Source organism: Aquarana catesbeiana, linkage group LG04 (genome assembly GCF_042186555.1).
Source record: "Aquarana catesbeiana isolate 2022-GZ linkage group LG04, ASM4218655v1, whole genome shotgun sequence".
In the NCBI taxonomy this organism is placed as follows: Eukaryota; Metazoa; Chordata; class Amphibia; order Anura; family Ranidae; genus Aquarana; species Aquarana catesbeiana.
Window position 1 is genome coordinate 606,638,923 of NC_133327.1, and position 21,508 is coordinate 606,660,430.

The 21,508-nt window shown below is 41.2% G+C and overlaps 1 protein-coding gene across 6 annotated transcripts in view; it reads right to left on the reverse strand.

The window, feature by feature from the left end:
* Positions 1-21,508, reverse strand: part of MACROD2 (mono-ADP ribosylhydrolase 2) — a 3,509,413-nt gene that overhangs the window by 71,027 nt on the left and 3,416,878 nt on the right. For all 6 annotated transcript variants that reach the window (XM_073628250.1, XM_073628248.1, XM_073628249.1 and 3 more), the window contains exons 17-19: positions 11,760-11,813; positions 9,244-9,315; positions 7,879-7,944 (exon numbers count right to left, since the gene is read on the reverse strand). In XM_073628250.1, the coding sequence (XP_073484351.1) occupies positions 7,879-7,944; positions 9,244-9,315; positions 11,760-11,813 (192 nt within the window). The remainder of the gene's footprint in view (positions 1-7,878; positions 7,945-9,243; positions 9,316-11,759; positions 11,814-21,508) is intronic.

A 21,508-nucleotide genomic window follows, 5' to 3' on the forward strand; every position in this document is an offset into this window, starting at 1 on the left:
ACAAGCTGAAGTTAGATGCTGATTGGCTACCATACACAGCTGCACCAGATTTTGCACTCTCTAGTTTCAGAAACATTTACCTGAACATGTCTGCCTGCTCATATGTTTTTACTAGTTAAGTTTAGTTAAACTTTAAACGAGAATATTTAAGGCTTACTCTGAGAACGTCGGTTGAACATAGGTCAAGAGGTAGGTAAGAGATCATCTACTCATCAGTTCTAAAGCTGGCCATACGCCATACAATTTTCTTATTCAATTTTCTTTATATTTAACTTCAACTGTGTAGTGCAAGGGCCTGCTTGATTGCATACAAATTGAAAGTGTTTAGGTTTGACCTCATATTATATGGTTTGGGTAAATCTAAAGGAAAGTCATACAAGAAAATTGTATGATGTATGGCAAGCTTTAGTGTACTGGTGAAGAACATGCAAACGGTTTTTTTTTGTCTTTCCATCCCGATCCTTCACCTGCCTTGTGTTGTTGGTAATATGTCTGATCTTGTCAATGTGATCTTAGCCAGTTGACTGCAATAGGGAAGAAGGGTGGTACAAGTCAGAAGGCCTAGGAGTGTAGGAAGTATAAATCTGGCTCTGAATGCAGACAAGGATTCACCAAGGTTGTACAAAAAGTCAGTTTTGTAGCAGATAGTAACAAAACCCCAAACACTAACAAACTCTAAAAAATGCGTTACTTAAAACCTTCCCTTCGGTCTGGCATAGTTGTACAGGCTCCTCTTCTGCAGTGGTGGCCCATCCATTAGGGAAGCACGGGCGCCGCCCCTCTATCCATGCGTCCAGCCCCCTGACCTAGATAAAGGGCACCGGACCATGGATTCCAATGGGGGGGGTGTTTTTATTTGAAGCACATGAGGCTCTACTAGGCTTAAAAAAAGGGTGAGCTTGGGGTGCAGAGCACTGTGCTCCGAGCCCACCCAGTTGTGTGATAATAGCGAATATTCGCTATTCTCACAATGATTTTCCTCCCAGCCAATCAGAAAGCAGGTCATGAGACCCGTTTCCCGATTGGCCAAAAGGAGAAGTGATGTTATTGGCCAAGGGGGAGGAGGAAGGAGACACACGGCTGGGGGAGAAGCAGGAGAAGTTCGACAGACTCACCAGCCGCCACTCCAGGGATATCTCACCATCTGGCTCAGCCATCCAGCACTCCCCGGGCTCAAGGAGGGGATGGGCAAGACAGAGCTAAGGCAGCCATCTGTCTCCCATGGTGGGGGTTGGTTTGCCCCCTCCCGAAATATCGAGCACCAGCCGCCACTGCTCTCCTGTACTGAAATTAGCTTACTCTAATTTCGCTGCACACTGTGAGCTTTTCACGGTCCACTTTAGAAGTTGCAGTACTTCTGATAGAGACGTCCTAATTTCCTGGCTGGATGATGTCCAGCATCATCTAACCCCTTCTTCCACATCCCCTTTTATTAATTTGAGTTCAGATCTTTCAATCATCATAAGCATCACATATGGATGTTACCTAGGGTAGTCTGCATGCAAATGGAGTCTGCCTAGGAATATCCACTCCTTTGGACTGACATCCACCTGTCAAGGTATCTTCTGTTCCCAGAGCCAGCCTACTATTTGAATCAGGGCTAAAGGCTTTTAAGAAGTTTATTGAGACAGGATTCTGTGCCGTTTTCAGGAAGATATGTATAGCATCCTTGTAAGCAGGTGCCTAATTCATTGAGTGGGTTTGTGCTATGTGTTTTGTTATGTTTAGCACTATTTAGCACTGTACCTTTAAATTCTGGCTGGTGCATAGCTTGCTAAGTCATGCCTTGTCCTATGTGCATGTGAGCTGGTGTTACTGCAGCTACAGTATATATAGGGCGAGTCAGTCTCGGAGCAGGGGGTCAGATGGCCGTGGTGTGGAAAGTGTTGCTGAAAAGACCTGTTGAGATAGACTTTGCTATGAGGACTTGTTATTAGAGACGTTTCTCTAATTTTAGCTATGGGCAGCACTGGTTCTCTTTATTGCACCTAAGTTACTCTGTGTACTGCTAAAGAATATCTAGTCAATGCCCAGCCAAGTTTTCTCAGCAGTTTATCTGTAAAACGTTGTTTATGTACTGTATATGAAGAATAATCTGAAATGCATAGGTGTGCACAGCTGATCGCATTAGGGTGTACACCTCAAAGCTCAAACACATATGTGTGTGTGCATGTGTATACATACTGACAATGTCAGTAGACGGTATCAGTAGGGTAAAGATTGATGTCAGTAGGGCAGAGATTGTTAGGGCAGTGGACAGTGCCAGTAGGGCAGAGATTGGTGTCAGCTGGGCAGTGGATATTGTCAGTAGTTTTTATTTTTATTATTTTATTTTTTACAATTTTTTCTTTTTACAAATTATTTAGGAGCCCTGTTAGGGGGCTTTGGTGAAATATCAGGGGTTTAAATAGGGGTAATCTATGCCACACAGGGTAATTAGGGTGGGTCCAGGCACACCTGGCATACCCTGTGTGCACGCCTACGCTGAGATATATATAAAGAGCTCAAACTTTTCAGTAAAATGGAACTTTATTCAAGCGAGAAGTTGTTGGTGCCTCTTATCAGCATAAGTGTAGCTTTGGTGTACTAGAAGAACATTACTTACAATTACAAAATTACAAAACAGTGCCTTCCTATATTTTGGGTTATGAGGTGAACAGAATTCAGTACAAAAGCAACCCAGAAATTCAAGTATTAAGTGTCAAGAGTAGGACACATGAGACTGGTGGGGCATGGAGCATGCTCTGCACCTCTGTTCAGTAACAGTTAATCACTTGGGGAATGAGGAAAACTAGATGACAGTACCTGATGGTTCCAGGTCGGACTGGGAATAAGCTCCAGGGAACTGAAGTGTGAAGGGTTAGCTAAATGGCTGGTGGTTTCTAACCTGCCCTCTAGGGGGTGAAATCCCTATCTCTGTGGTCCCACCCTGTCCTTCTCACCAGCCATGATTCACCTGCATTGCGCAGAGAAACTTAGAAACCCACTGATGTCATCCGTGAGTCAGCAAGGGATAACATCCCTAAGAACAAGGTATGTCATGAAAAGGAAAGGTTTCAATTAAAAATTTCACCAGCATGTTTATGAGAGGGGAAAGGAGGCAGAATATAAGCAAATTAATATAATATTTAATATAATCAAATTAATATAATATTTTATATAATTCATGTCTCCCACTCAAACCCAAACAATCAGACAGAACAATCAGACAGGTAAGCTTTATTACAAGCTTACCTGTAGATAAAAAAAAGTTTACCACCAATTTAAGTAGTATATTACGTGTATAGATCAACCTTAATAATAGCCCCCCCCCCCCCAGGTGCAAAACAATTAGACTAAAATCAAGCACAGATACTCGCAGGTACCACGGAAGCCCTACCATTAAAATTGTTTCTGCGTTTTGGTGAACATGACGATTCACATCAATGTTGAACAGAAGACAATAAGACATGTCAATGTTATCCATCAGAACTCAGCTAATAAAAACATGAGGCAATTTAGGAATTTAGTACACATACCCGTAATGAGGCTTTCGAGGAAAGTTAAACTTAACGACTTTTATCAACAAATAGATTTTAAGATTTTACGTTAGCATGTGACTCCTGGTATGTTTTGAAAATGTGCAGGATTAGAGTTAGATAAATTGTAGCATTAGAGTTTGATAAATTACTGTAGAAGTGCAAGACGACACTCACAAAAAGCAAATGTTCACAACAGGCCTGCTATGGATAAAAAGGGAAGCTTTCTTGGGTCCACTGGTCCAGGTGGCTCACCAAATGTTACCCACTTCTAGTCATCTAGTCCTGGCCAAGCTTCCATTAGCAAAAGGTCTGGTTCTCTAGAGCCTAAAACTGACCTCCAGCCTAAACAAATATTGTCTAAATAGATGAGTCATGTGTAATCTTACCCAAATCTTGGAGCCTTTTGTATATTTTCTTCAGATATTTTAAGTTATCCCCCATAAAGCAACTCCTTGTTCAGGGTGACTGGTCTTGTCTCCAACCCCACTTACTGTTTTCTGCATGCAGCCTGTAGTGGGTGGGGCTTGCTGGGTCTCCCCCACAGCTCTGACTTAGTTCTGCACTCCTGTGACCCAGATTCAGTCGACAGATTGCTACAATCTGCTGTTGGCTGATGTCACAGAGCCAGTCCAGGCTATAATGTCAGGATCTTCCCAGATGCCTGGACTGGCAGATGGCTCAGCCTTTTAGCGCACGTCTGAGAGCCTGAGCCAGCCCCTCCTGCCCCCTCCAAAGCCCATCGCTCCAGTAAGCACTGGAGGTGCAGAGTACAAAGCCGATCTGAGAATTGAGCGATCATCTGTCTTTGATCTCTCAGTTCTCACTGTGTAACCGGGGGTGGGGGACAGCTGCAGCTTGGATCAAAGCTGTAGCCATCTACAGGAAATATAAAAAGTCTACACACCCCTGTTAAAATGTCAGGTTTCTGTAATGTAAAAAAATGAGTCAAAGATAAATAATTTCAGAACTTTTTCTACCTTTAATTTGACCTATAAACTGTACAACTCAGTTGAACAACAAACTGAAATTTCTTAGGTGGAGGAAAGTAAAAATAAAAAACTAAACTAATATGGTTGCATAAGTGTGCACACCCTTAAACTAATACTTTGATTTTATTACAACATTCAGTCTTTTTGGGTATGAGTCTATCAGCATGGCACATCTTGACTTGGCAATACTTGCCCATTCTTCTTTGCAAAAACACTCCAAATCTGTCAGATTGCGAGGGCATCTCCTGTGCACAGCCCTCTTTAGATCACCCCACAGATTTTCAATCGGATTTAGGTCTGGGCTCTGGCTGGGCCATTCTAAAACTTTAATCTTCTTCTGGTGAAGCCATTCCTTTGTTGTTTTGGATGTATGCTTTGGGTCATTGTCATGCTGAAAGATGAAGTTCCTCTTCATGTTCCTCTTTCTAGCAGAAGCCTGGAGGTTTTGTGCCAATATTGACTGGTATTTGGAACTGTTCATAATTCCCTCTACCTTGACTAAGGCCTCTGTTCCAGCTGAAGAAAAACAACCCCAAAGCATGATGCTGCCACCACCATGCTTCATGGTGGGTATGGTGTTCTTTTGATGATGTGCCGTGTTGTTCTTGCACCAAACATATCTTTTGGAATTATGGCCAAAACGTTAAACCTTGGTTTTATCAGACCATAACACATTTTCCCACATGCTTTTGGGAGACTTCAGATGTGTTTTTGCAACATTTAGCCAGGCTTGGGTTGTTTTTCTTCTTAAGAAAAGGCTTCCATCTTGCCACTGTACCATATAGCCCAAACATATGAAGAATATGGAGATTGTTGTCATATGTACCACACAGCCAGTACTTGCCAGATATTCCTGCAGCTCCTTTAATGTTGCTGTAGGCCTCTTGGCAGCCTCCCTCACCAGTTTTCTTCTCGTCTTTTCATTAATTTTGGAGGGACGTCCAGTTCTTGTCCAGACATTGTTGTGCCATATTTTCTCCACTTGATGATGACTGTCTTCACTGCATTCCATGGTATATCTAATGCCTTGGAAATTCTTTTGTACCCTTCTCCTGACTGATACCTTTTAACAATGAGATCCCTCTGATGCGTTGGAAGCTCTCTATGGACCATGGCTTTTGCTGTAGGATGCGGCTAAGAAAATGTCAGGAAAGACCTACTAGAACAGCTGAACTTTATTTGGGGTTAATAAGAGGCATTTTAAATGATGGCAGGTGTGTACTGACTCCTATTTAACATGAGTTTGACTGTGATTGCTTAATTGTGAACACAGCTACATCCCCAGTTATAACAGGGTGTGCACACTTAGGCAACCCCATTATTGTATTTTTTTTTTTTTTACTTCCCTATCCTAAAATATTTCAGTTTGTTTTTCAATTGAGTTGTATAGTTTATAGGTCACATTAAAGGTGAAAAAAGTTCTGAAATTATTTATCTTTGTCTCATTTTCTTAAATCACAGAAACCTAACATTTTAACAGGGTTGTGTAGACTTTTTATATACACTGAAGGTAAGTATTTTTTAGGATCCCACACTTCTCTTTTAAATAAAAATATCTGCCCAGAGTTCAGTTTTAAGTATGTGCATCAACCCCCTTCCTTGTCATTAACCAGACCCGAAACCCAAGATGTGGCCATTTATTACACTCATCTAGAAAAAAAAACACTGGACTATCAATGTATGAAACTGTATTTCATTAACCCCCATCCCTTTCCCACACTCAGTTCAAAGCACCGTGGGCAGAGAGAGATAGAGATAAATCTAAACATGAAAAAAGTAAGGCACTATTATACCCCTCAAATACTTCATATAAATGAAAAAAATATATAACATAATCAACCATCAATCCATAATTAAGATCTCAAGTCATACACTGTATATGTGCAAAAAAGTCCCATAAGAAATATAGTCCTTTTAAAGTGGTTGTATACCCTTTACAACCACTTTTTACTACAGGTAAGCCTATAATAAGGCTTAACTGTAGCTACCCCGGATATCTCCTAAACCTGCACGGTTTAAGAGATATCCCCTGTATCTGCATGTGCCGACATCATCAGCACATGCGCACTGAAGCAATGGCAGGTATGGTGACGTCACTCCCGCGCCCATGGTGACGTCATCGTGGCTCCAGCCAATCATATAGCCGGAACCCGCGATACCCGGAAGTAACTCCGAGATCGATGTCGCCGGCCGGAGCAGCTTCCATGTGCATTGTGACGCCATCGCGGCTCCGGCCAGTCACAGCACCGGAGCCCACTATACCCGGAAGTAACTCCGGGAGCGATGTCACTGGCCAGAGCTGTGTACGAGGACCAATGCGGGGGCTTCGAGCTAAGGTAAGTAATTCATAATGCAAAGCATACTAGCTCATTATGCCTTTGTCTTGCAGGTTTTTTTTTTGGCAGTGGGTTTACAACCACTTTAAGATTCTCCACCACAGTGTGCATAAAATGCACACTCTCCAACCATAAATACAGTATTTAACACGCCTCAAATAATTTGGGATGATAACCAATATAACTCCTCTGCTCATAATTCTGATACTCCATATATGTGATACTGTATGAGGTTCGCTGACACCAGGCCCTCCAAATATCTTTCTCTCATTCCATGGCAAAGGAATCCAAAAAGTATAATAGATTGTGATAGTGTAGTGCTTTTATAGTGTTTTATTTTTTTCTTTTGTGTTTTTTTATTAAAAATGAAATATAAAACAACACATTTAATGATGCTACCATCAGCAACAACACAAACAGCCTTGTTATAGATGCCAGCCACTCGTATATAGCTGGCGTGTGTTCCAACAACCGGAAGTGATGCACGATACCCAACAGGAAGTGACATCAATGATGGCAGATGTGCAGCCTCAATGCATTTTGCAAAATCTGCATCAAATCAGAACTAAAGCTCCTGGAGTTCGCACTTTGCATCTTTAAACACGGTGCCTGGAGAATCTTAAATGGACTATATTTCTTATGGGACTTTTCTTGCACTTATAAATGAATTGAGATATTAATTACGGATTAATGGTTGATTATGTAATTTTTTTTTAATTATATGAAATATTGGAGTGGTATAGTAGTGCCTTACTTTTTTAATGTTTTGATTTAAAGGTGGGCTTATCCACTTAAAGGGGCAGCAGTCCTTATACACACATTTTGTATTTTTCACGTTGTTAGCACCATACTTATCACGTTTTTTTAACCTAGAGATAAATCTAAGTTCCAGCATTATTTCAAAAGCATGTAGCTCTCTTCCTGTCTTTCTAAAGAAGCTGATGTGTGCACTTTTAGGGTATCAGATAAAGCAGGCAATGCACCACTAACCAAACCTAAAATAATCTTTACACATATGACCAGCAACATTACCTATAGGTTCGTCTGCTAGAGGGTTGGGAGATAGTAGTTCTTGTGAATCCATGATTACGCTTTGCGCTGCAAAATAAATAAAACAAATTGTTAGCAGTGATGCACACATACATTATATATATATATATATATATATATATATATATATATGGGTGTGTGTGTATCATGGGGTTGCAGAGTGTCATAGATGCCACATTTATTAATTAAAACATGATCTAATTTAACTTTCACATTAAGGACCCATTTGTATTTCTGCCTGCAGCCACAGAAAAAAAAAATTCTAATACTGTCCAGATCTATTTATCGTCGGTTCTCCAGCAAAATGGAGTGATGGGGACACAGGCAGCATGTAAAATCTTACAGAAAATCTTAACAGGGGCACAGACAGTATTAAAAACCTGACAGAGGTTCAAATGCTTCTCTGCTGTACCCATAAATAAAAAGCAGGTTTTAGCTGGATTTGGACTGCTCCAGGGCCAGCTTTAAAGTCCAATCCTGGTTTATATTCTCCCTCCTTTGGCAACCTATCTATCCTTCTCAGAGGTATCTTTTTTTAAGGGTTTTTGGCTGGGTCCAGTGATGTCACAGGTCCTTCTTCCTGTTTAATTCTTCTTTAGTGGGTCAGCAGATCCTAAAAGCTCATGGTGCTGCTCTCTGTAGCATTCCTTCCATTGAATTTAGGATTAGGATTTAAACATTGAAGCTCAGATGAGTCTATGGAGGACAGCGCTAGAAATCAGGTGAGAATAGCACCCTTATCAACTTTTTAATTATTAGGTGTTGTTGTGGAGTAATTTTTTTTTTTTTTTGCCCCAGGCTTTAAAATGAACTGGGCTTTAAAGTTAACTATTTTTTGTTTTCTTCAATCTAACATAAAATGACATCAAGGTAAACATTGCAATACTACTTTGAAATATGTGCTTACTGAAAATAATCTATAATTTTCCTTTATTCACAACAAGCGCACATGGCAGGCAAACCCAATGTATTCCTGTAAGCCAGCATTTGTTACATCTAACAATCTGTTCAGACAGCTTTACCACTTTTAACTGTTACTGAAAAAGACAGTACATGTGTTTGTTATTTTTGTCATTTTTTTGGGGGCGGAATTGGTGGGGTTGGGGTGTCCTGATTTAGCTAAAACATCCACAGATGGCAAATATGCTTTTCATGAATGTGCCATTAAATTCCTACAAAGTAATAAAATACTTCTTTGAGATAGGCTGGATTTGGTACATGTGGGTGTCTGTTCTTTTTTTGCTCTGCTGGGTTTCGTGTTTTCTTCTTTGGTCTCTTTTTGAATGCTGCATGTTAATTATTAATCCAATAAAGCATGTTAAAAATTTTGTTTGTGCTTATTATTACATTGTGAGTCAATGCTCATTTCTTGGCTGGGTTCGGCTTCCTCTTGCTTGTTCTTCTCTTCTATTTCTACTTCTAAAAGAGAACAAGAAAAAAAGTAATTTACTGAAAACCTCAAGTGTTACTGTTAGATAGAATTTCATAGACTTCTGTTAGATAAAAGTAGGATCTTGAACACATGAATAATCCTTAATAATGTCCATAGCTCTGTAGAGTATAGGGATGAGAGTGATTTTAGGTAGGATCAGATTTTCTGCAGACGTCTAGACAAGAAATTCAACTGCCAAGGGTGAACTAAAGTCATAATAATATGAAGTCTTTATGCAGGGTACTTACCTTAATAACATTCGTAGGCTAGTAGGTAAGGGGGGGCACCAAACTTCATAATTTATTCATTTTTATATTTTTTCCCTATTTTGTATCCCTCTTCTGTCTACCTCTAAACCATCATGTCTAAATTTAGTAACAGACCCAAAGACCTGTAGGTGGTAGGATTGTAAGTGATATGGAGAGTAGTTGAAAGGCTTTTCATAGTCCTGGAAGTATAGGCCATTTGTGCCTCCTTCTATATGGTTGTCTTGAATAGATAAAGTAGCTCCGCAAAGCTGAATGCATTTTAGAGTCTATGTGATTCAACACACTCATATGCATCACTAACCAATTAGACAATATTTTAGCTGGACGCATATTATTTGGTCAAGAAAGGTTATCATCTGTTAGGGAAGGGGGCAAGGGTATTGGGTGAGCGTATAGGAGGGAGAGCAGAAGTCAATCATAAAGGAAGAGGAGACAGGGTGGAAGCTATTTATGGCAGAGAGTGAAGAAGAGAGAGTAACAGCTAACTAAGGTACACTTAGAAGAGAAGAGGTGGGCCAGGAAAAAGTGGGAAGATGATGGCTAATTGCAGTTAACCACACTTCAGAAGATGTGAGAGAAAAGAGATAGAAGCCAGGGCCAATGAAAGAAGAAAGCCCAAAGGAAAGCCAAAAAGCCACTGAAAGGTGCTAGGGATACCCCAATCACAAAGACACACAATACCGCACAGTCAGCAGGCTATGGATTTGTCAATAACTGAATATGTTTAACCTCTTAAGGACCACGCAACACAGATATACTGCTGCAGAGCGGCCGTCCTACGCAAAATCACATACATGTATGCCAGGGACCTGCTCCCGCTGTGATTGGACACAGCGGAAGCCAATCAGTGGGTCCAGCAGACCTGATGTCTGGACGCGCCGATTGTTCTGAAGAGAGGCTGAATGAAGGTCTGCCTATATATACAAAGCAGACCTCCATTCTGCCAGAGGGGAAAATTGAGATCTTGTGTTTCAGCTAAGCAGAAACACAGATCTATGATTTCCCCCTGTCAAAGCACCCCCACAATTAGCAAGCACTCCCTAGGGACACACTTAACCCTTTGGTCGCCCCTGATGTTAAACTCTTCCCTGCCAGTGTCATTAGTACAGTGACTTTTTTTTAGCACTGATCACTGTATTAGTGTCACTGGTTCCTAAAAAGTGTCAAAAGTGTCAGGTGTCCAATTTGTCCGCTGCAATGTCGCAGTCCTGCTAAAAATCGTTGATCGCAGTCCTGATAAAAATCACTGATTCCGTAAAACTATCCCATAGTTTGTAGACACTAGAACTTTTGCGCAAACCAATCAATATCCGCTTATTGGGATTTTTTTACCAAAACATGTAGCAGAATACACATTGGCCTAAATTGATGAATAAATTAGATTGTTTACATGTTTTTATTGGGTATGTTTTATAGCAGAAAGTAAAAAATATTGATTTTTTTTTTTTCAAAATTGTCAGTCTTTTTTTGTTTATAGAGTAAAAAATAAAAACCACAGAGGTGATCAAATACCACCAAAAGAAAGCTCTATTTATGGGAAAAAAGACATCAATTGTATTTGGGTACAGCGTCACATGACCGCGCAATTGTCAGTTAAAGTGACACAGTGCCGTATTGCAAAAGTTTGGCCTGGTCATGAAGGGGGGTAAACCTTCTGGAGCTGAAGTGGTTAAAATCCAGGAGGGGATGATATTACCACAACATCATAAATGTATTCATTTTGTGGCTTAACATCCAATTTTGACTGGAAAACACCTTTATTAAATAGATTGCAATATTGTCTCAATAAGCTTACTGGAAGCTCAATGAGCAAATAATAAAATGGGAACAAGATGTATGGGGCAGAATGAAAGCAAGTTTACATTGTTAAAATTTGCAAAATTTGATTTTATTCCAGATAAAGTTTAAAACAAACATAAAGCTGGCAAATAAACGAGAGGAGCAATAGTAATCTGGGCCCCTGACCTGGTCATATTGGTGGAGAGTCCAGGTGGGTCTACGAGGTCCAGTGTAGTGAATCTAGCTGCAATTATCCACTAACAAACAAGTTTAAATTCAGCACACTGAGATCCAATGTTTTTTAAAAGGCATAAACTACCACGAGCCATTATTAAATATTGCCATCATTTTCAAGTATAGAGGGTAGGAAACACATAAGTTACCTTGAGATGGTTCGTTCATACTGTCATCTGCAAAATCTGATGCCTGAGATTGTTCTAGGAAAAGAAAGAACACACAAATCATACTGTATAAACATATGAATAAATCATATTTCACAAAATTATGATTTTCGTAAGCCTTTCTGAACAAAGATTTTGAATCATATTTTTAATGTATTCCACTTTTCATAAAACAATATATGTTGCATTACCTATCCCATCATCTGCGACACAAATCAAAGACCATCATCAGCCAGTACTTTGACTCTGGTTCATTGAAAGTTGGGTGGAAATATGTTGGTCATTCATTGATGGTTATCAGGAGGAGAATGGAAACAACTAGTCAAGTAGGTTGACAAATCTCAGGAGAGGACTCATCCACATAAAGATTTTTTTTTCTCCACAATTTGCCATACATGTATGTATACCCATATCACATGAGATTCATGGTACAGTGGAGTTGATTTACTAAAACTGCAGACGGCAAAATCTGGTGCAGCTCTTCATGGAGACCAATAAGCTTCCAGATTTTTTTTGTTAAAGCTTAATTGAACAAGCTGAAGTTAGAAGATGATTGGCTGTCATGCACAGCTACACCAGATTTTGCACTGTCCAGTTTTAGTAAATCAACCCCACTGTGTCTGCCCTCTGGAAAGAATACAGAATTACTCAGTGGTGGTGCTTGGAATAAAGGTCTTTCGAGAAATAAAATTATTAGCTATCCTATGAACCTGTCAATAGAGAAGGCATTGTATGGATAACAGAGCAAAATATCCCATTGGCAACTGGTATTCAACTGCTTACTAGCTTCCTACCATTTCTGTTGCCTTCATTTATTTCCATTGATTACATTTTCCCACACTTCTTGTCCTATTGACTCCCATAGAAATAATGGAGGGAGCATTTGCCACTGGAACAGGAAGCTGCAGATAGAAGTAAAAACATTTTTGGAAGTTCTAACCCTTCCTCATGCAACCAAAAACTTTTTTTGTTTTTACTTGGGTGCCTGGTGGAGAGGTTTTCCATCACGTTTTGTCCTGACATAGGGCACATTCTGTAAAGGTGGCAAGTAAAATCAGACATCCTAACTTTCCCAAGTGCTAACTAAAAATAATTTTTTTTTTTTTAATAAATAAAAAAAACAAATGTTTTGGTGGTTTCAGTCATCTGAAACCACCAACGTTGGCCTGGATGTAAAACATGATTGCATTCCACTATATCTTCATATTTTTTTCCATTTTCAACAAACTATATCAAAGCTGCCAGCTTATTCCCCAGTTTCAACTTCACAATCAACTGAATTCTAGCGGTCGATTGAAATAGCAGGTGGTAGGTTTAATTTCTGACAATTACTTGTGACTGTATATTCCTGGTAGAGGGAACGTGGTTGAAATTGATGGAAAATTGTCACATGTATGGCCAGCTTTAGAGACATGCCTCTTACTGCTTACCAAGAGCTTTTAGCTTCTGTCTAGCACAAACAACTTAATGCACTCTCCAAATAAATCTCACACATCACTAACTAAACATTGTCTATGATATTTATAGCTTTAGCTTTATGCTACTAGATAGAAGAGGTACAAACAGACAGGACAATTTGGTTTGTTGCAGCCTGGTTGGTAAGCGGGAATTTTTCTTTGTTTGACATGCATCGTCCTTCCATGTGCGCCTTGCTGTTAAGGCCAGTTATAGGTTGGCGAAGTTGCCATTTGTTTGTACTGTTGGTTATTTGGTGAGGGGGCGCACTGGACACCTTTCCTGCCATTGCACTATTTGCTGGGTGTCCAGTGCACCCCTATGTCTTTAAGGAGGAGTGGGCTCCCTCCAGGAAAACCTGCCCTCAATCTATCCATTGCTATATACAGTATGTGCTCCTACTACGGAGGCTTTCAAAAAGTATAGAGTTAGGATTGCAGATAATACTGGGGTGCCTTTTTTGCAGCCTCTGCAGCTTATGCATGTATTTGAAAATGTGTGCAAACTAAACTCCTGTGTTTAACATGAACTGTTAGACAGGACAATTTGGTTTGTTGCAGGCTGGTTGGTAAGTTGAGCTGGGAATTTTTCTTTGTTTTAGATAGAAGAGGTAACATGGTAAAGATGTGTATAGGGCAGTAGGGATGAGCCAAGGCTACTATCAACTATGGTAAAATGGGGGTAGTTCTGTCAAGTTTTACTTGGAAAAAAAAACACAGTATTGAGTCATATAGCCATATAGATAAAAAGGCAGTGAGGCAAGTTACTATATGATGTCATCATCTTGCAATGACATCACTCATGGTCCATGATGGAACAAGAATGCCCCTGCCAATACTTTTCATATTAACCTTTGTGTCCACTTGCTGACCGCGCCATAGCACATTTACTATTACAGGGCGGCTGCGCTGCACAGAATCAGGTATATATACCTGATTCTGCACTTCTGGGTTTCGGGCGCCCACGGTCCCACAGACCCAATGTCCACCGGCACCTGCTGATCGTTTGGTAGACTGACAGAATGACAGTCTGTAAGGCAGATTGTCATTCTGTCAGTACAGAAGACATGGATCCTGTGTTTCTGTAAAGCAGAAACACTGATCCATATCTTCCACTAGTAAAAGCACCTCCCCCACAACACTGAAACATTAGCTAGGCACACAGTTAACCCCTTGATCGCCCCTGTTGTTAACCCCTTCCCAGCCAGTGTCATTAATATAGTGACAGTGCATATTTTTAGCACTGATCACTGTAATAAAGTCACTGGTCCGCAAAAAATTGTCAAAAGTGTCAGTTAGTGTCCAATTTGTCCACCGCAATATCGCAGTCCCACTATAAGTAGCTGATTACCGCTATTACTAGTAAAAGAAAATAATAAAAAAATATATCCCATAGTTTGTAGACGCTATAACTTGCACAAACCAATCAATATATGATTATTGGAATTTGTTTTACCAAAAATAAGTAGCAGAATACATATTGGCCTAAACTTATGAAGAAATTAGATTTTTTAGAGCATAAAGTAAAAAAATGTTTTTTTCTTTTTAAATTGTTGGTCATTCTTTGGTTATAGCGCAAAAAATAAAAAATAAAAAACTCAGAGGTGATCAAATATCGCCAAAAGAAAACTCTATTTGTGGGGAAAAAAGGACATACATTTTATTTGGGTACAGCCTCGCACGACTGCGTAATTATCAATTAAAGTGATGCAGTGCCGTATAGCAAAAAATGGCTTGGTCAAGAGGGGGGGGGGTAAACCTTCTGGAGGGGAGCAACGTTAACTATAGTAAAATGAGGTAGTTCTGTCAAGTTTTACTTGGAAAAAACACAATTTTGAGTCATATAGCCATATAGATAAAAATAGGAAGTCAGGCAAGTTACTATATGATGTCATTATCTTGCAATGACATCACTCATGGTCCATGATGGAGCAAGAATGGTCCTGCCAATAACTTTTCTTATTAACCTTTTAGATAGTGGCAGCATGTGCAGGATGAACACTAGGAGTAAATGATATGATAACGTAAGCATTCCATGCAATGTGTTTCCTGAATGATGAAAGGAAGATTTTACACTCGTGCATCCACTCATAGCATAATAAAGCCAGCTGTGGAAACATTAAAAATAAAAATCCATTGCGCTGGCAAATGTTATGAAATTGACACATAAATAATAAATACGACAGTCTTTAAATGAAAACACTGAATGTCTGGTGCTAAGCAAAAAATAATACTTTGTTTAAGGAACTATACAAAAGTAATTTCCAATGGCTGTCAACAATATAACACATACATAAATCAATAAGGGATATAAAATGTTTTATTAAAAAACAAAAACGCTTGCTGTCATAGCCTATCTGTGTCACCGGTCGGCATCGGGAAAGCTCCTATAACATGCAGAAAGCACAAGGCAAGATAGGAGTTGATTTGTTTTATTTCAGAATAAATATTTAATCAAAGGTTTGCTTTTAATAAATATCTTATTCATGAGAGATACGAAATACTGTAGATGTCACTAAAAGCACCACGTCTTCTGTTTATCCAAACAACAGTGAAAAGAAAAGGAACTTAATAGAATTTGCTGTGTCAAAGGAAACATGTCATAAACAAAATACATGGGCTAATACTGCTGACCCCCTTCTAAAAATGTTAGAACCATGATGCTGCTTATTCACTGAATGCTCCTGGAAAAGGGGGCACAACATTAGGGTCCACGCACATGGGACAGGGGATGCCACCTAATTCAAAAGGCACTCCTTTAAAAAATAAAAATGTATTTGGGAGGTAAAGTGACGGGCTACTGGCCCTTTAATAAATAAACTTACCTGTCATGGGTATAGTGGTGGGAAGGCTGAAAATCCATGTGCCTTTCTGAAATCTTTGGTATAAAGGAGGTTCCGTCAGGGGTCTGTCACAGTTGACTGGGGCAAGCTTCCCTTCCCTCCCACCCACTTTGTGGGGTATGTCACCTTTAATTAAGGGGGGACTTTGGTTATAATTATGGTGAATTATATTTCGCTTGAGTTCTGTGACTTATGCCGCGTACACACGATCAAATTTTCCGCCAACAAATGTTGGATGTGAGCTTGTTGGCGGAAAGTCCGACCGTGTGTATGCTCCATCGAACATTTGTTGTCGGGCTTTCCCCCAACAAATGTTGGCTAGCAGGTTCTCATATTTTCCGCCAACAAATGTTTGTTGTCGGACTTTCCGATCGGGTGTACACAAGTCCGTCAGACAAAAGTGTGTATGCAAGACAAATTGGAGCCAACATCCTTCAAACAAAACTCCACGGTTTTGTTGTCGGAAAGTCCGATCGTGTGTACGGGGCATTAGCGTTATGGTTTTTAATTTAATATTAATTATTTTATGCTTCTTTGAATTAATAAAGAATTGTTCATTATATTAAAACCAATAAAAGTGAAGTGGCTATTTCTATGCCATAGGAATTGTGTGTGTGTTTTTTCTATTTACTGAAAGCATTTATTGATTGTTTTATATGATGTTAGTCAAGGGTGTAGCCTTCTGTCTCATGACCTGCATGCTTGTTCTAAATCAGTGTCTCTCAAACTTTTATGTCTTGCGGTGCACCAAAATTTTTTTACGGCACACCTGAAAAGGTTTAATAATTTTTGTGGTGAAGAACTTATTTGTTTTTACATACATATTTAATTTTAAATTTATTGTGAAGGATGTGTCTGCTTTCGAGAGCAAATCAGATTGAAGCGATTGTAAGCTTCTTTGTACTTTCGCTTGCTTCCTTGCTTTTCATTTAACAGTTTCTCTTTCAGAGTTCCAGACTTGATTAAGTATTTATCTATTGCTAAACAATGAACAAACTTTATTTATAAGCATCAAAGTTGGAATGAACCGGTCTCTATTATTATAATATAATTAGAGCTATCGAGTTCTCCCGAGATCTCGCACAAGTCACGCACAAATGAATGAACGACCGACAGAGATTGCGTTTTTATATATGTTACTTTTTTAACATTGATTTACCATTACATTTTTCGATGTGTTCAAGGTTTCAAAATGCTAGCAATTTTAAATATTTTTCAAAACTCCCACGGCACACCTGCAAAACTCACGCGGCACACAGTTTGAGAATCACTGTTCTAAATGATGATGGCCATCAGAGTGAGGACACCTAGTTGCAGAAAAAAAGCACTATGGGCAAATTTCAGGATTTAGGTCTAGTGTACACCAAATATACCAACAAGCCCATTCATGAAATGTTGATTGATAAATTGACTTCTCACGAATGGGAATGACCATACATCCAAATCTTGCCACTTCAACAGGATTTTCATTCCATACATGGTGAGCTTTAGAGAAACATGGGGATTACCTGCCAGACTTCTCCTTCTGTGAATAATGTCTGTTTGTTACAATGATCTGACAGCTTCAATACATTTGGTTCCACTGATACAGATAAAGCATGCACATCGGGGATTATGGCTTTTCTCTGACTTCACTTGCTGCATACTTCATCCAGGTCAGTGATTTAGGGCTTGCTGAAATCAGCAGGTCAGCATGGCAGCGGTCATGATCAGAAAGAGGCAAGAAATAGCATTCACGGTTTTCTTTTTGCATAGGTTTGTTCTGAATTAACTTTTACTTATGGTTGGAGCCCTATGTCCGATATGGACATAGATAACACTTATAGTAAAGATGAGACTTACCATTGGAAATAGACCTAAAAGTGTGGACTTACCATATGAAATGGACCTGAAAGTGTGCCTTGGTCTAATGGCCGGTATGCCAAAATAAGGGGGCATACCCTGGTTTAAGAAATGATTTTCTGTAAAGAGAAATGAATGAAATGAATAGTTGAGAAATGTTGTGAAATGGGGATGGGAGGGTGGGTATCGAGCACAGGAAACCGACAAGCACCACAGGTGAGCGGGCTGCTTAAATACCCCCCGGCCTCCTCCCATAAATTCAGGCCACCATACTGGCCTTCCTACTTATGGTTGGAGCCCTATGTCCGATATGGACATAGATAACACTTATAGTAAAGATGAGACTTACCATTGGAAATAGACCTAAAAGTGTGGACTTACCATATGAAATGGACCTGAAAGTGTGCCTTGGTCTAATGGCCGGTATGCCAAAATAAGGGGACAAAAACATTCAGGTAGGGTTATAATATTTATTGGTTTTCAGTTATTTATTGAGCCAATTTGGAGAATGCCTGTGCCATCTCTATTTGCGGATTGGGGATATACCGGACGAAGCAGGCTGATTTCCATCTGCCTAGTCTTTTGATGATGTGGTCTGGAACCCCGTGGCGGGATGCTGCGGAGGCTGCTCCGATGCGAAAGGAGTGTCCGGAATACTGACTAGGGTCAAGGTGAAGATTGCGGAGAAGTATCCTTATGTGTTTCACAAACTGAGAGGCGCTTAAGGGTTTAACTGGGAATGGTAGAAGGGGACTGGTGTCTGGTTGCTCAGGCAGGAGTGACCGGAGTTGGTTGAGTACCGCGACTGGACACCAGCTGTTGTTGGTTTTGTAGAGGTGAATGTTCACTCCTGAGCCCGTTTGCTGGGTTTTAGAGACCTCGAGGTGCAGGATGAAATGGTCTTGGTATGGAAGCAAGTGCCATCTGCATAGTACTTGGTCTGTGGGTTTGTTAGAGGTGAATTCGCCAGGTCGCAAGAACCCATAGTAAGCTAAATATATGGCTGCTTGTAAGACCGTGCTGGGAAGCAGACCGAATGGCGAAGTAGCCAGAATAGTTGACATGTCCCTAAAGATAGGCCCCGTAATGGGTAAGCGCTTGGTGCTGATGACTGGTTGTTGTTTCTGAATGCCCCTTAGGATGGCTCGTATAGCGTGTGATGAGAACAGTGAAGATTTCGTGGGGTCTTCAAGCGTCAAGAAATGTTGGATGCCGGCTAGATATAGCCGAATGGTATTGTAGGATAAGGCCAGCTGCGTGTGACAGTGCGCAGTGAAGGCCAGTACCTGTTTGACATCTGTTGGTCCTTTACGGCAGGATGTGAGAAACTTATTGAACGCCTTCCAAGCTGTCTGGTAGGCTTTGAGTGTGTTGTGCGAGAGTGAATGATTAATGAGTTGCGTTGCTCCGTGTAAATGTTGAACTAGTCCAGGGTCAGTTGTGACCAGACAGGGATAGGGGCCGACATTGGTTCGGCTTCGGGAACCTGTTCAAAAAAGGAGGTATAATTAAAACGTGACAGTGCGTCAGCAGCTAAGTTGTATCTGCAGGGAATAAATGCACAGTGTATATTAAACTGATGTTGTAAAGACAGTTGTACCAATCTGCGCAGGAAGGACATGACTGCTAGGGACATGGACCTGCCTCTGTTGATGATGTCTGCTGTGGCCTGGTTGTCGGTGGTGAAGACTACGATTTGTCCTGTCCAGTGGTGGCCCCAGAGCTGTGCAGCTGCCACTATGGGATAAAGTTCAAAGAGGGCAGATGTTTGAGTAAAACCGGGTATCAACAGTATCTGTTGAGGCCAGGGTCCTGAAAACCAATGGTGGCCAAAAATTGCCGCAAAACCTGTGGAGGCTGCAGCGTCTGTCACTACCTGGGGTGACAGGGGCGAAACCATGGGTATAAATAGGGATATGCCATTCCAGGCGGACAAGAATTCCTCCCACATAGATAGGTCCGCTATAGCTGTGGAGTCTAGATTTAAGATCTGATCGGGGTCTTGAGTTGCTGACAGGAATCTAAGCAGGCGTGATACAAAGGTGCGGCCTTGTGGAATAATTCGCATGGCGAAATTAAGCATTCCCAGGAGAGACTGCAACTGCTTTTTGGTACAGCCCTTGGTGTGTGTGAATTCGTGAAGGACCGCCCTAATGCGTGTTAGTTTGTCGAGGGGGAGACTGGCTTGCATAACGCAGGTATCCAAGCTGACCCCGAGAAAGGTGATGATGTGTGCTGGGCCGTCGACTTTGTGCTCGGCGATGGGAACATTGAGGTTTCCAAATATCACTCTGAGTTTGTCGAGGTCTCCTGGTGGCTTGCTGGGAGGTTCTATTAGTAGGAAGTCATCCAGGTAATGGATGACTTCTTGGCATTGACCCTTGTGTAACAGTATCCAAACCAGGGACTGAGCGAACGTGTCGAAGAGCCACGGACTACTCTTCGAACCGAAGGTCAGTTTTGTGGCAAAATAATATGCCTCCTTCCACTTGATGCCATGCCAGCACCAAAGGGATGGGTGGATGGGCAGGAGCTTGAAGGCATCCGAGATGTCGGCTTTGGAGAGCCAGGCACCTGTACCTGCTTTGATGATTGCTTGTATTGCCATGTCGACGGAGGAATATTTTAGGGAAAACTCTTCGGAGGGGATCAGGGAATTGAGACTGGGGATGTGGGAAGAATGAGGCGCAGACAGGTCGTACACCAAACGCAATTTATTCGTGAACTTGCCCTTGACAAGCCCAATAGGGCTGACTCTCCATGTGCTGAAAGGGGGGCAAGTGAAAGGGCCTATAACATACTCTCGATCTACCTCTGCTTGTAAAAGCTGATCTATGGCTTGTTCGTCAATGGCTGCTGAACGAAGATTGGCACATTCGTGAGTACTGTGGGGTAGTGAAATGAGGCCGGTGTGAAAGCCTGCTGTGAAGCCTTGGATAAAGTAGGTGGCCAGGGAAGGGGTGGGATGTGAGGTGAGGTACAGTCCTAACCATAAGAGGTTGATCCGGCTTAGTCATGCCCTCTTGTGTTGTTTGACTTCACACAAATTCCTTGGGTGTGCTCTTTGGTATAAGGTGCAGATGTGGAGTAGGCGGCACTGGCTGAAGTTGCAGGACCCGTAGTTGTAGTTATTACAGATGGCTGCCCCTCCCACGGTTCGGACTGGACGTCCGAATTTGTCCACCTGAGGCGTTGGTTCAGGGGGCGACTGACCCTGAATTGTACCCGAGGTAGAGGGAAACTCGAAGGGCCGTCTGATCGCCGCATTGGCGCACCAGGTGGCAGTGTGGGTGGAGGACTGACAAATCGCACACAGAGGTGAGCGTAAGCCGGCAAAGTGGCGGCAGAAGAGCTCTGTGTCCATGAGACTCCAATTTGTCGTAGTCTGGAACTGTGGGAGTCTGGCGGCGGCCTTAGCGGAAAAGGAACGGTGGTAATCATAAAACGCAAATCCTCCATACTTGTAGCCCAAGTCTACCACCGTATGGAGATACAAGTCCAGCTCTTCCCGTCTGCTGGGGGTGGCTGAGCATAAGACGTCTCTGAGCATGCCAAAGGCCAGGGTAAATTCTGGGACCGATAACTTGCGGTT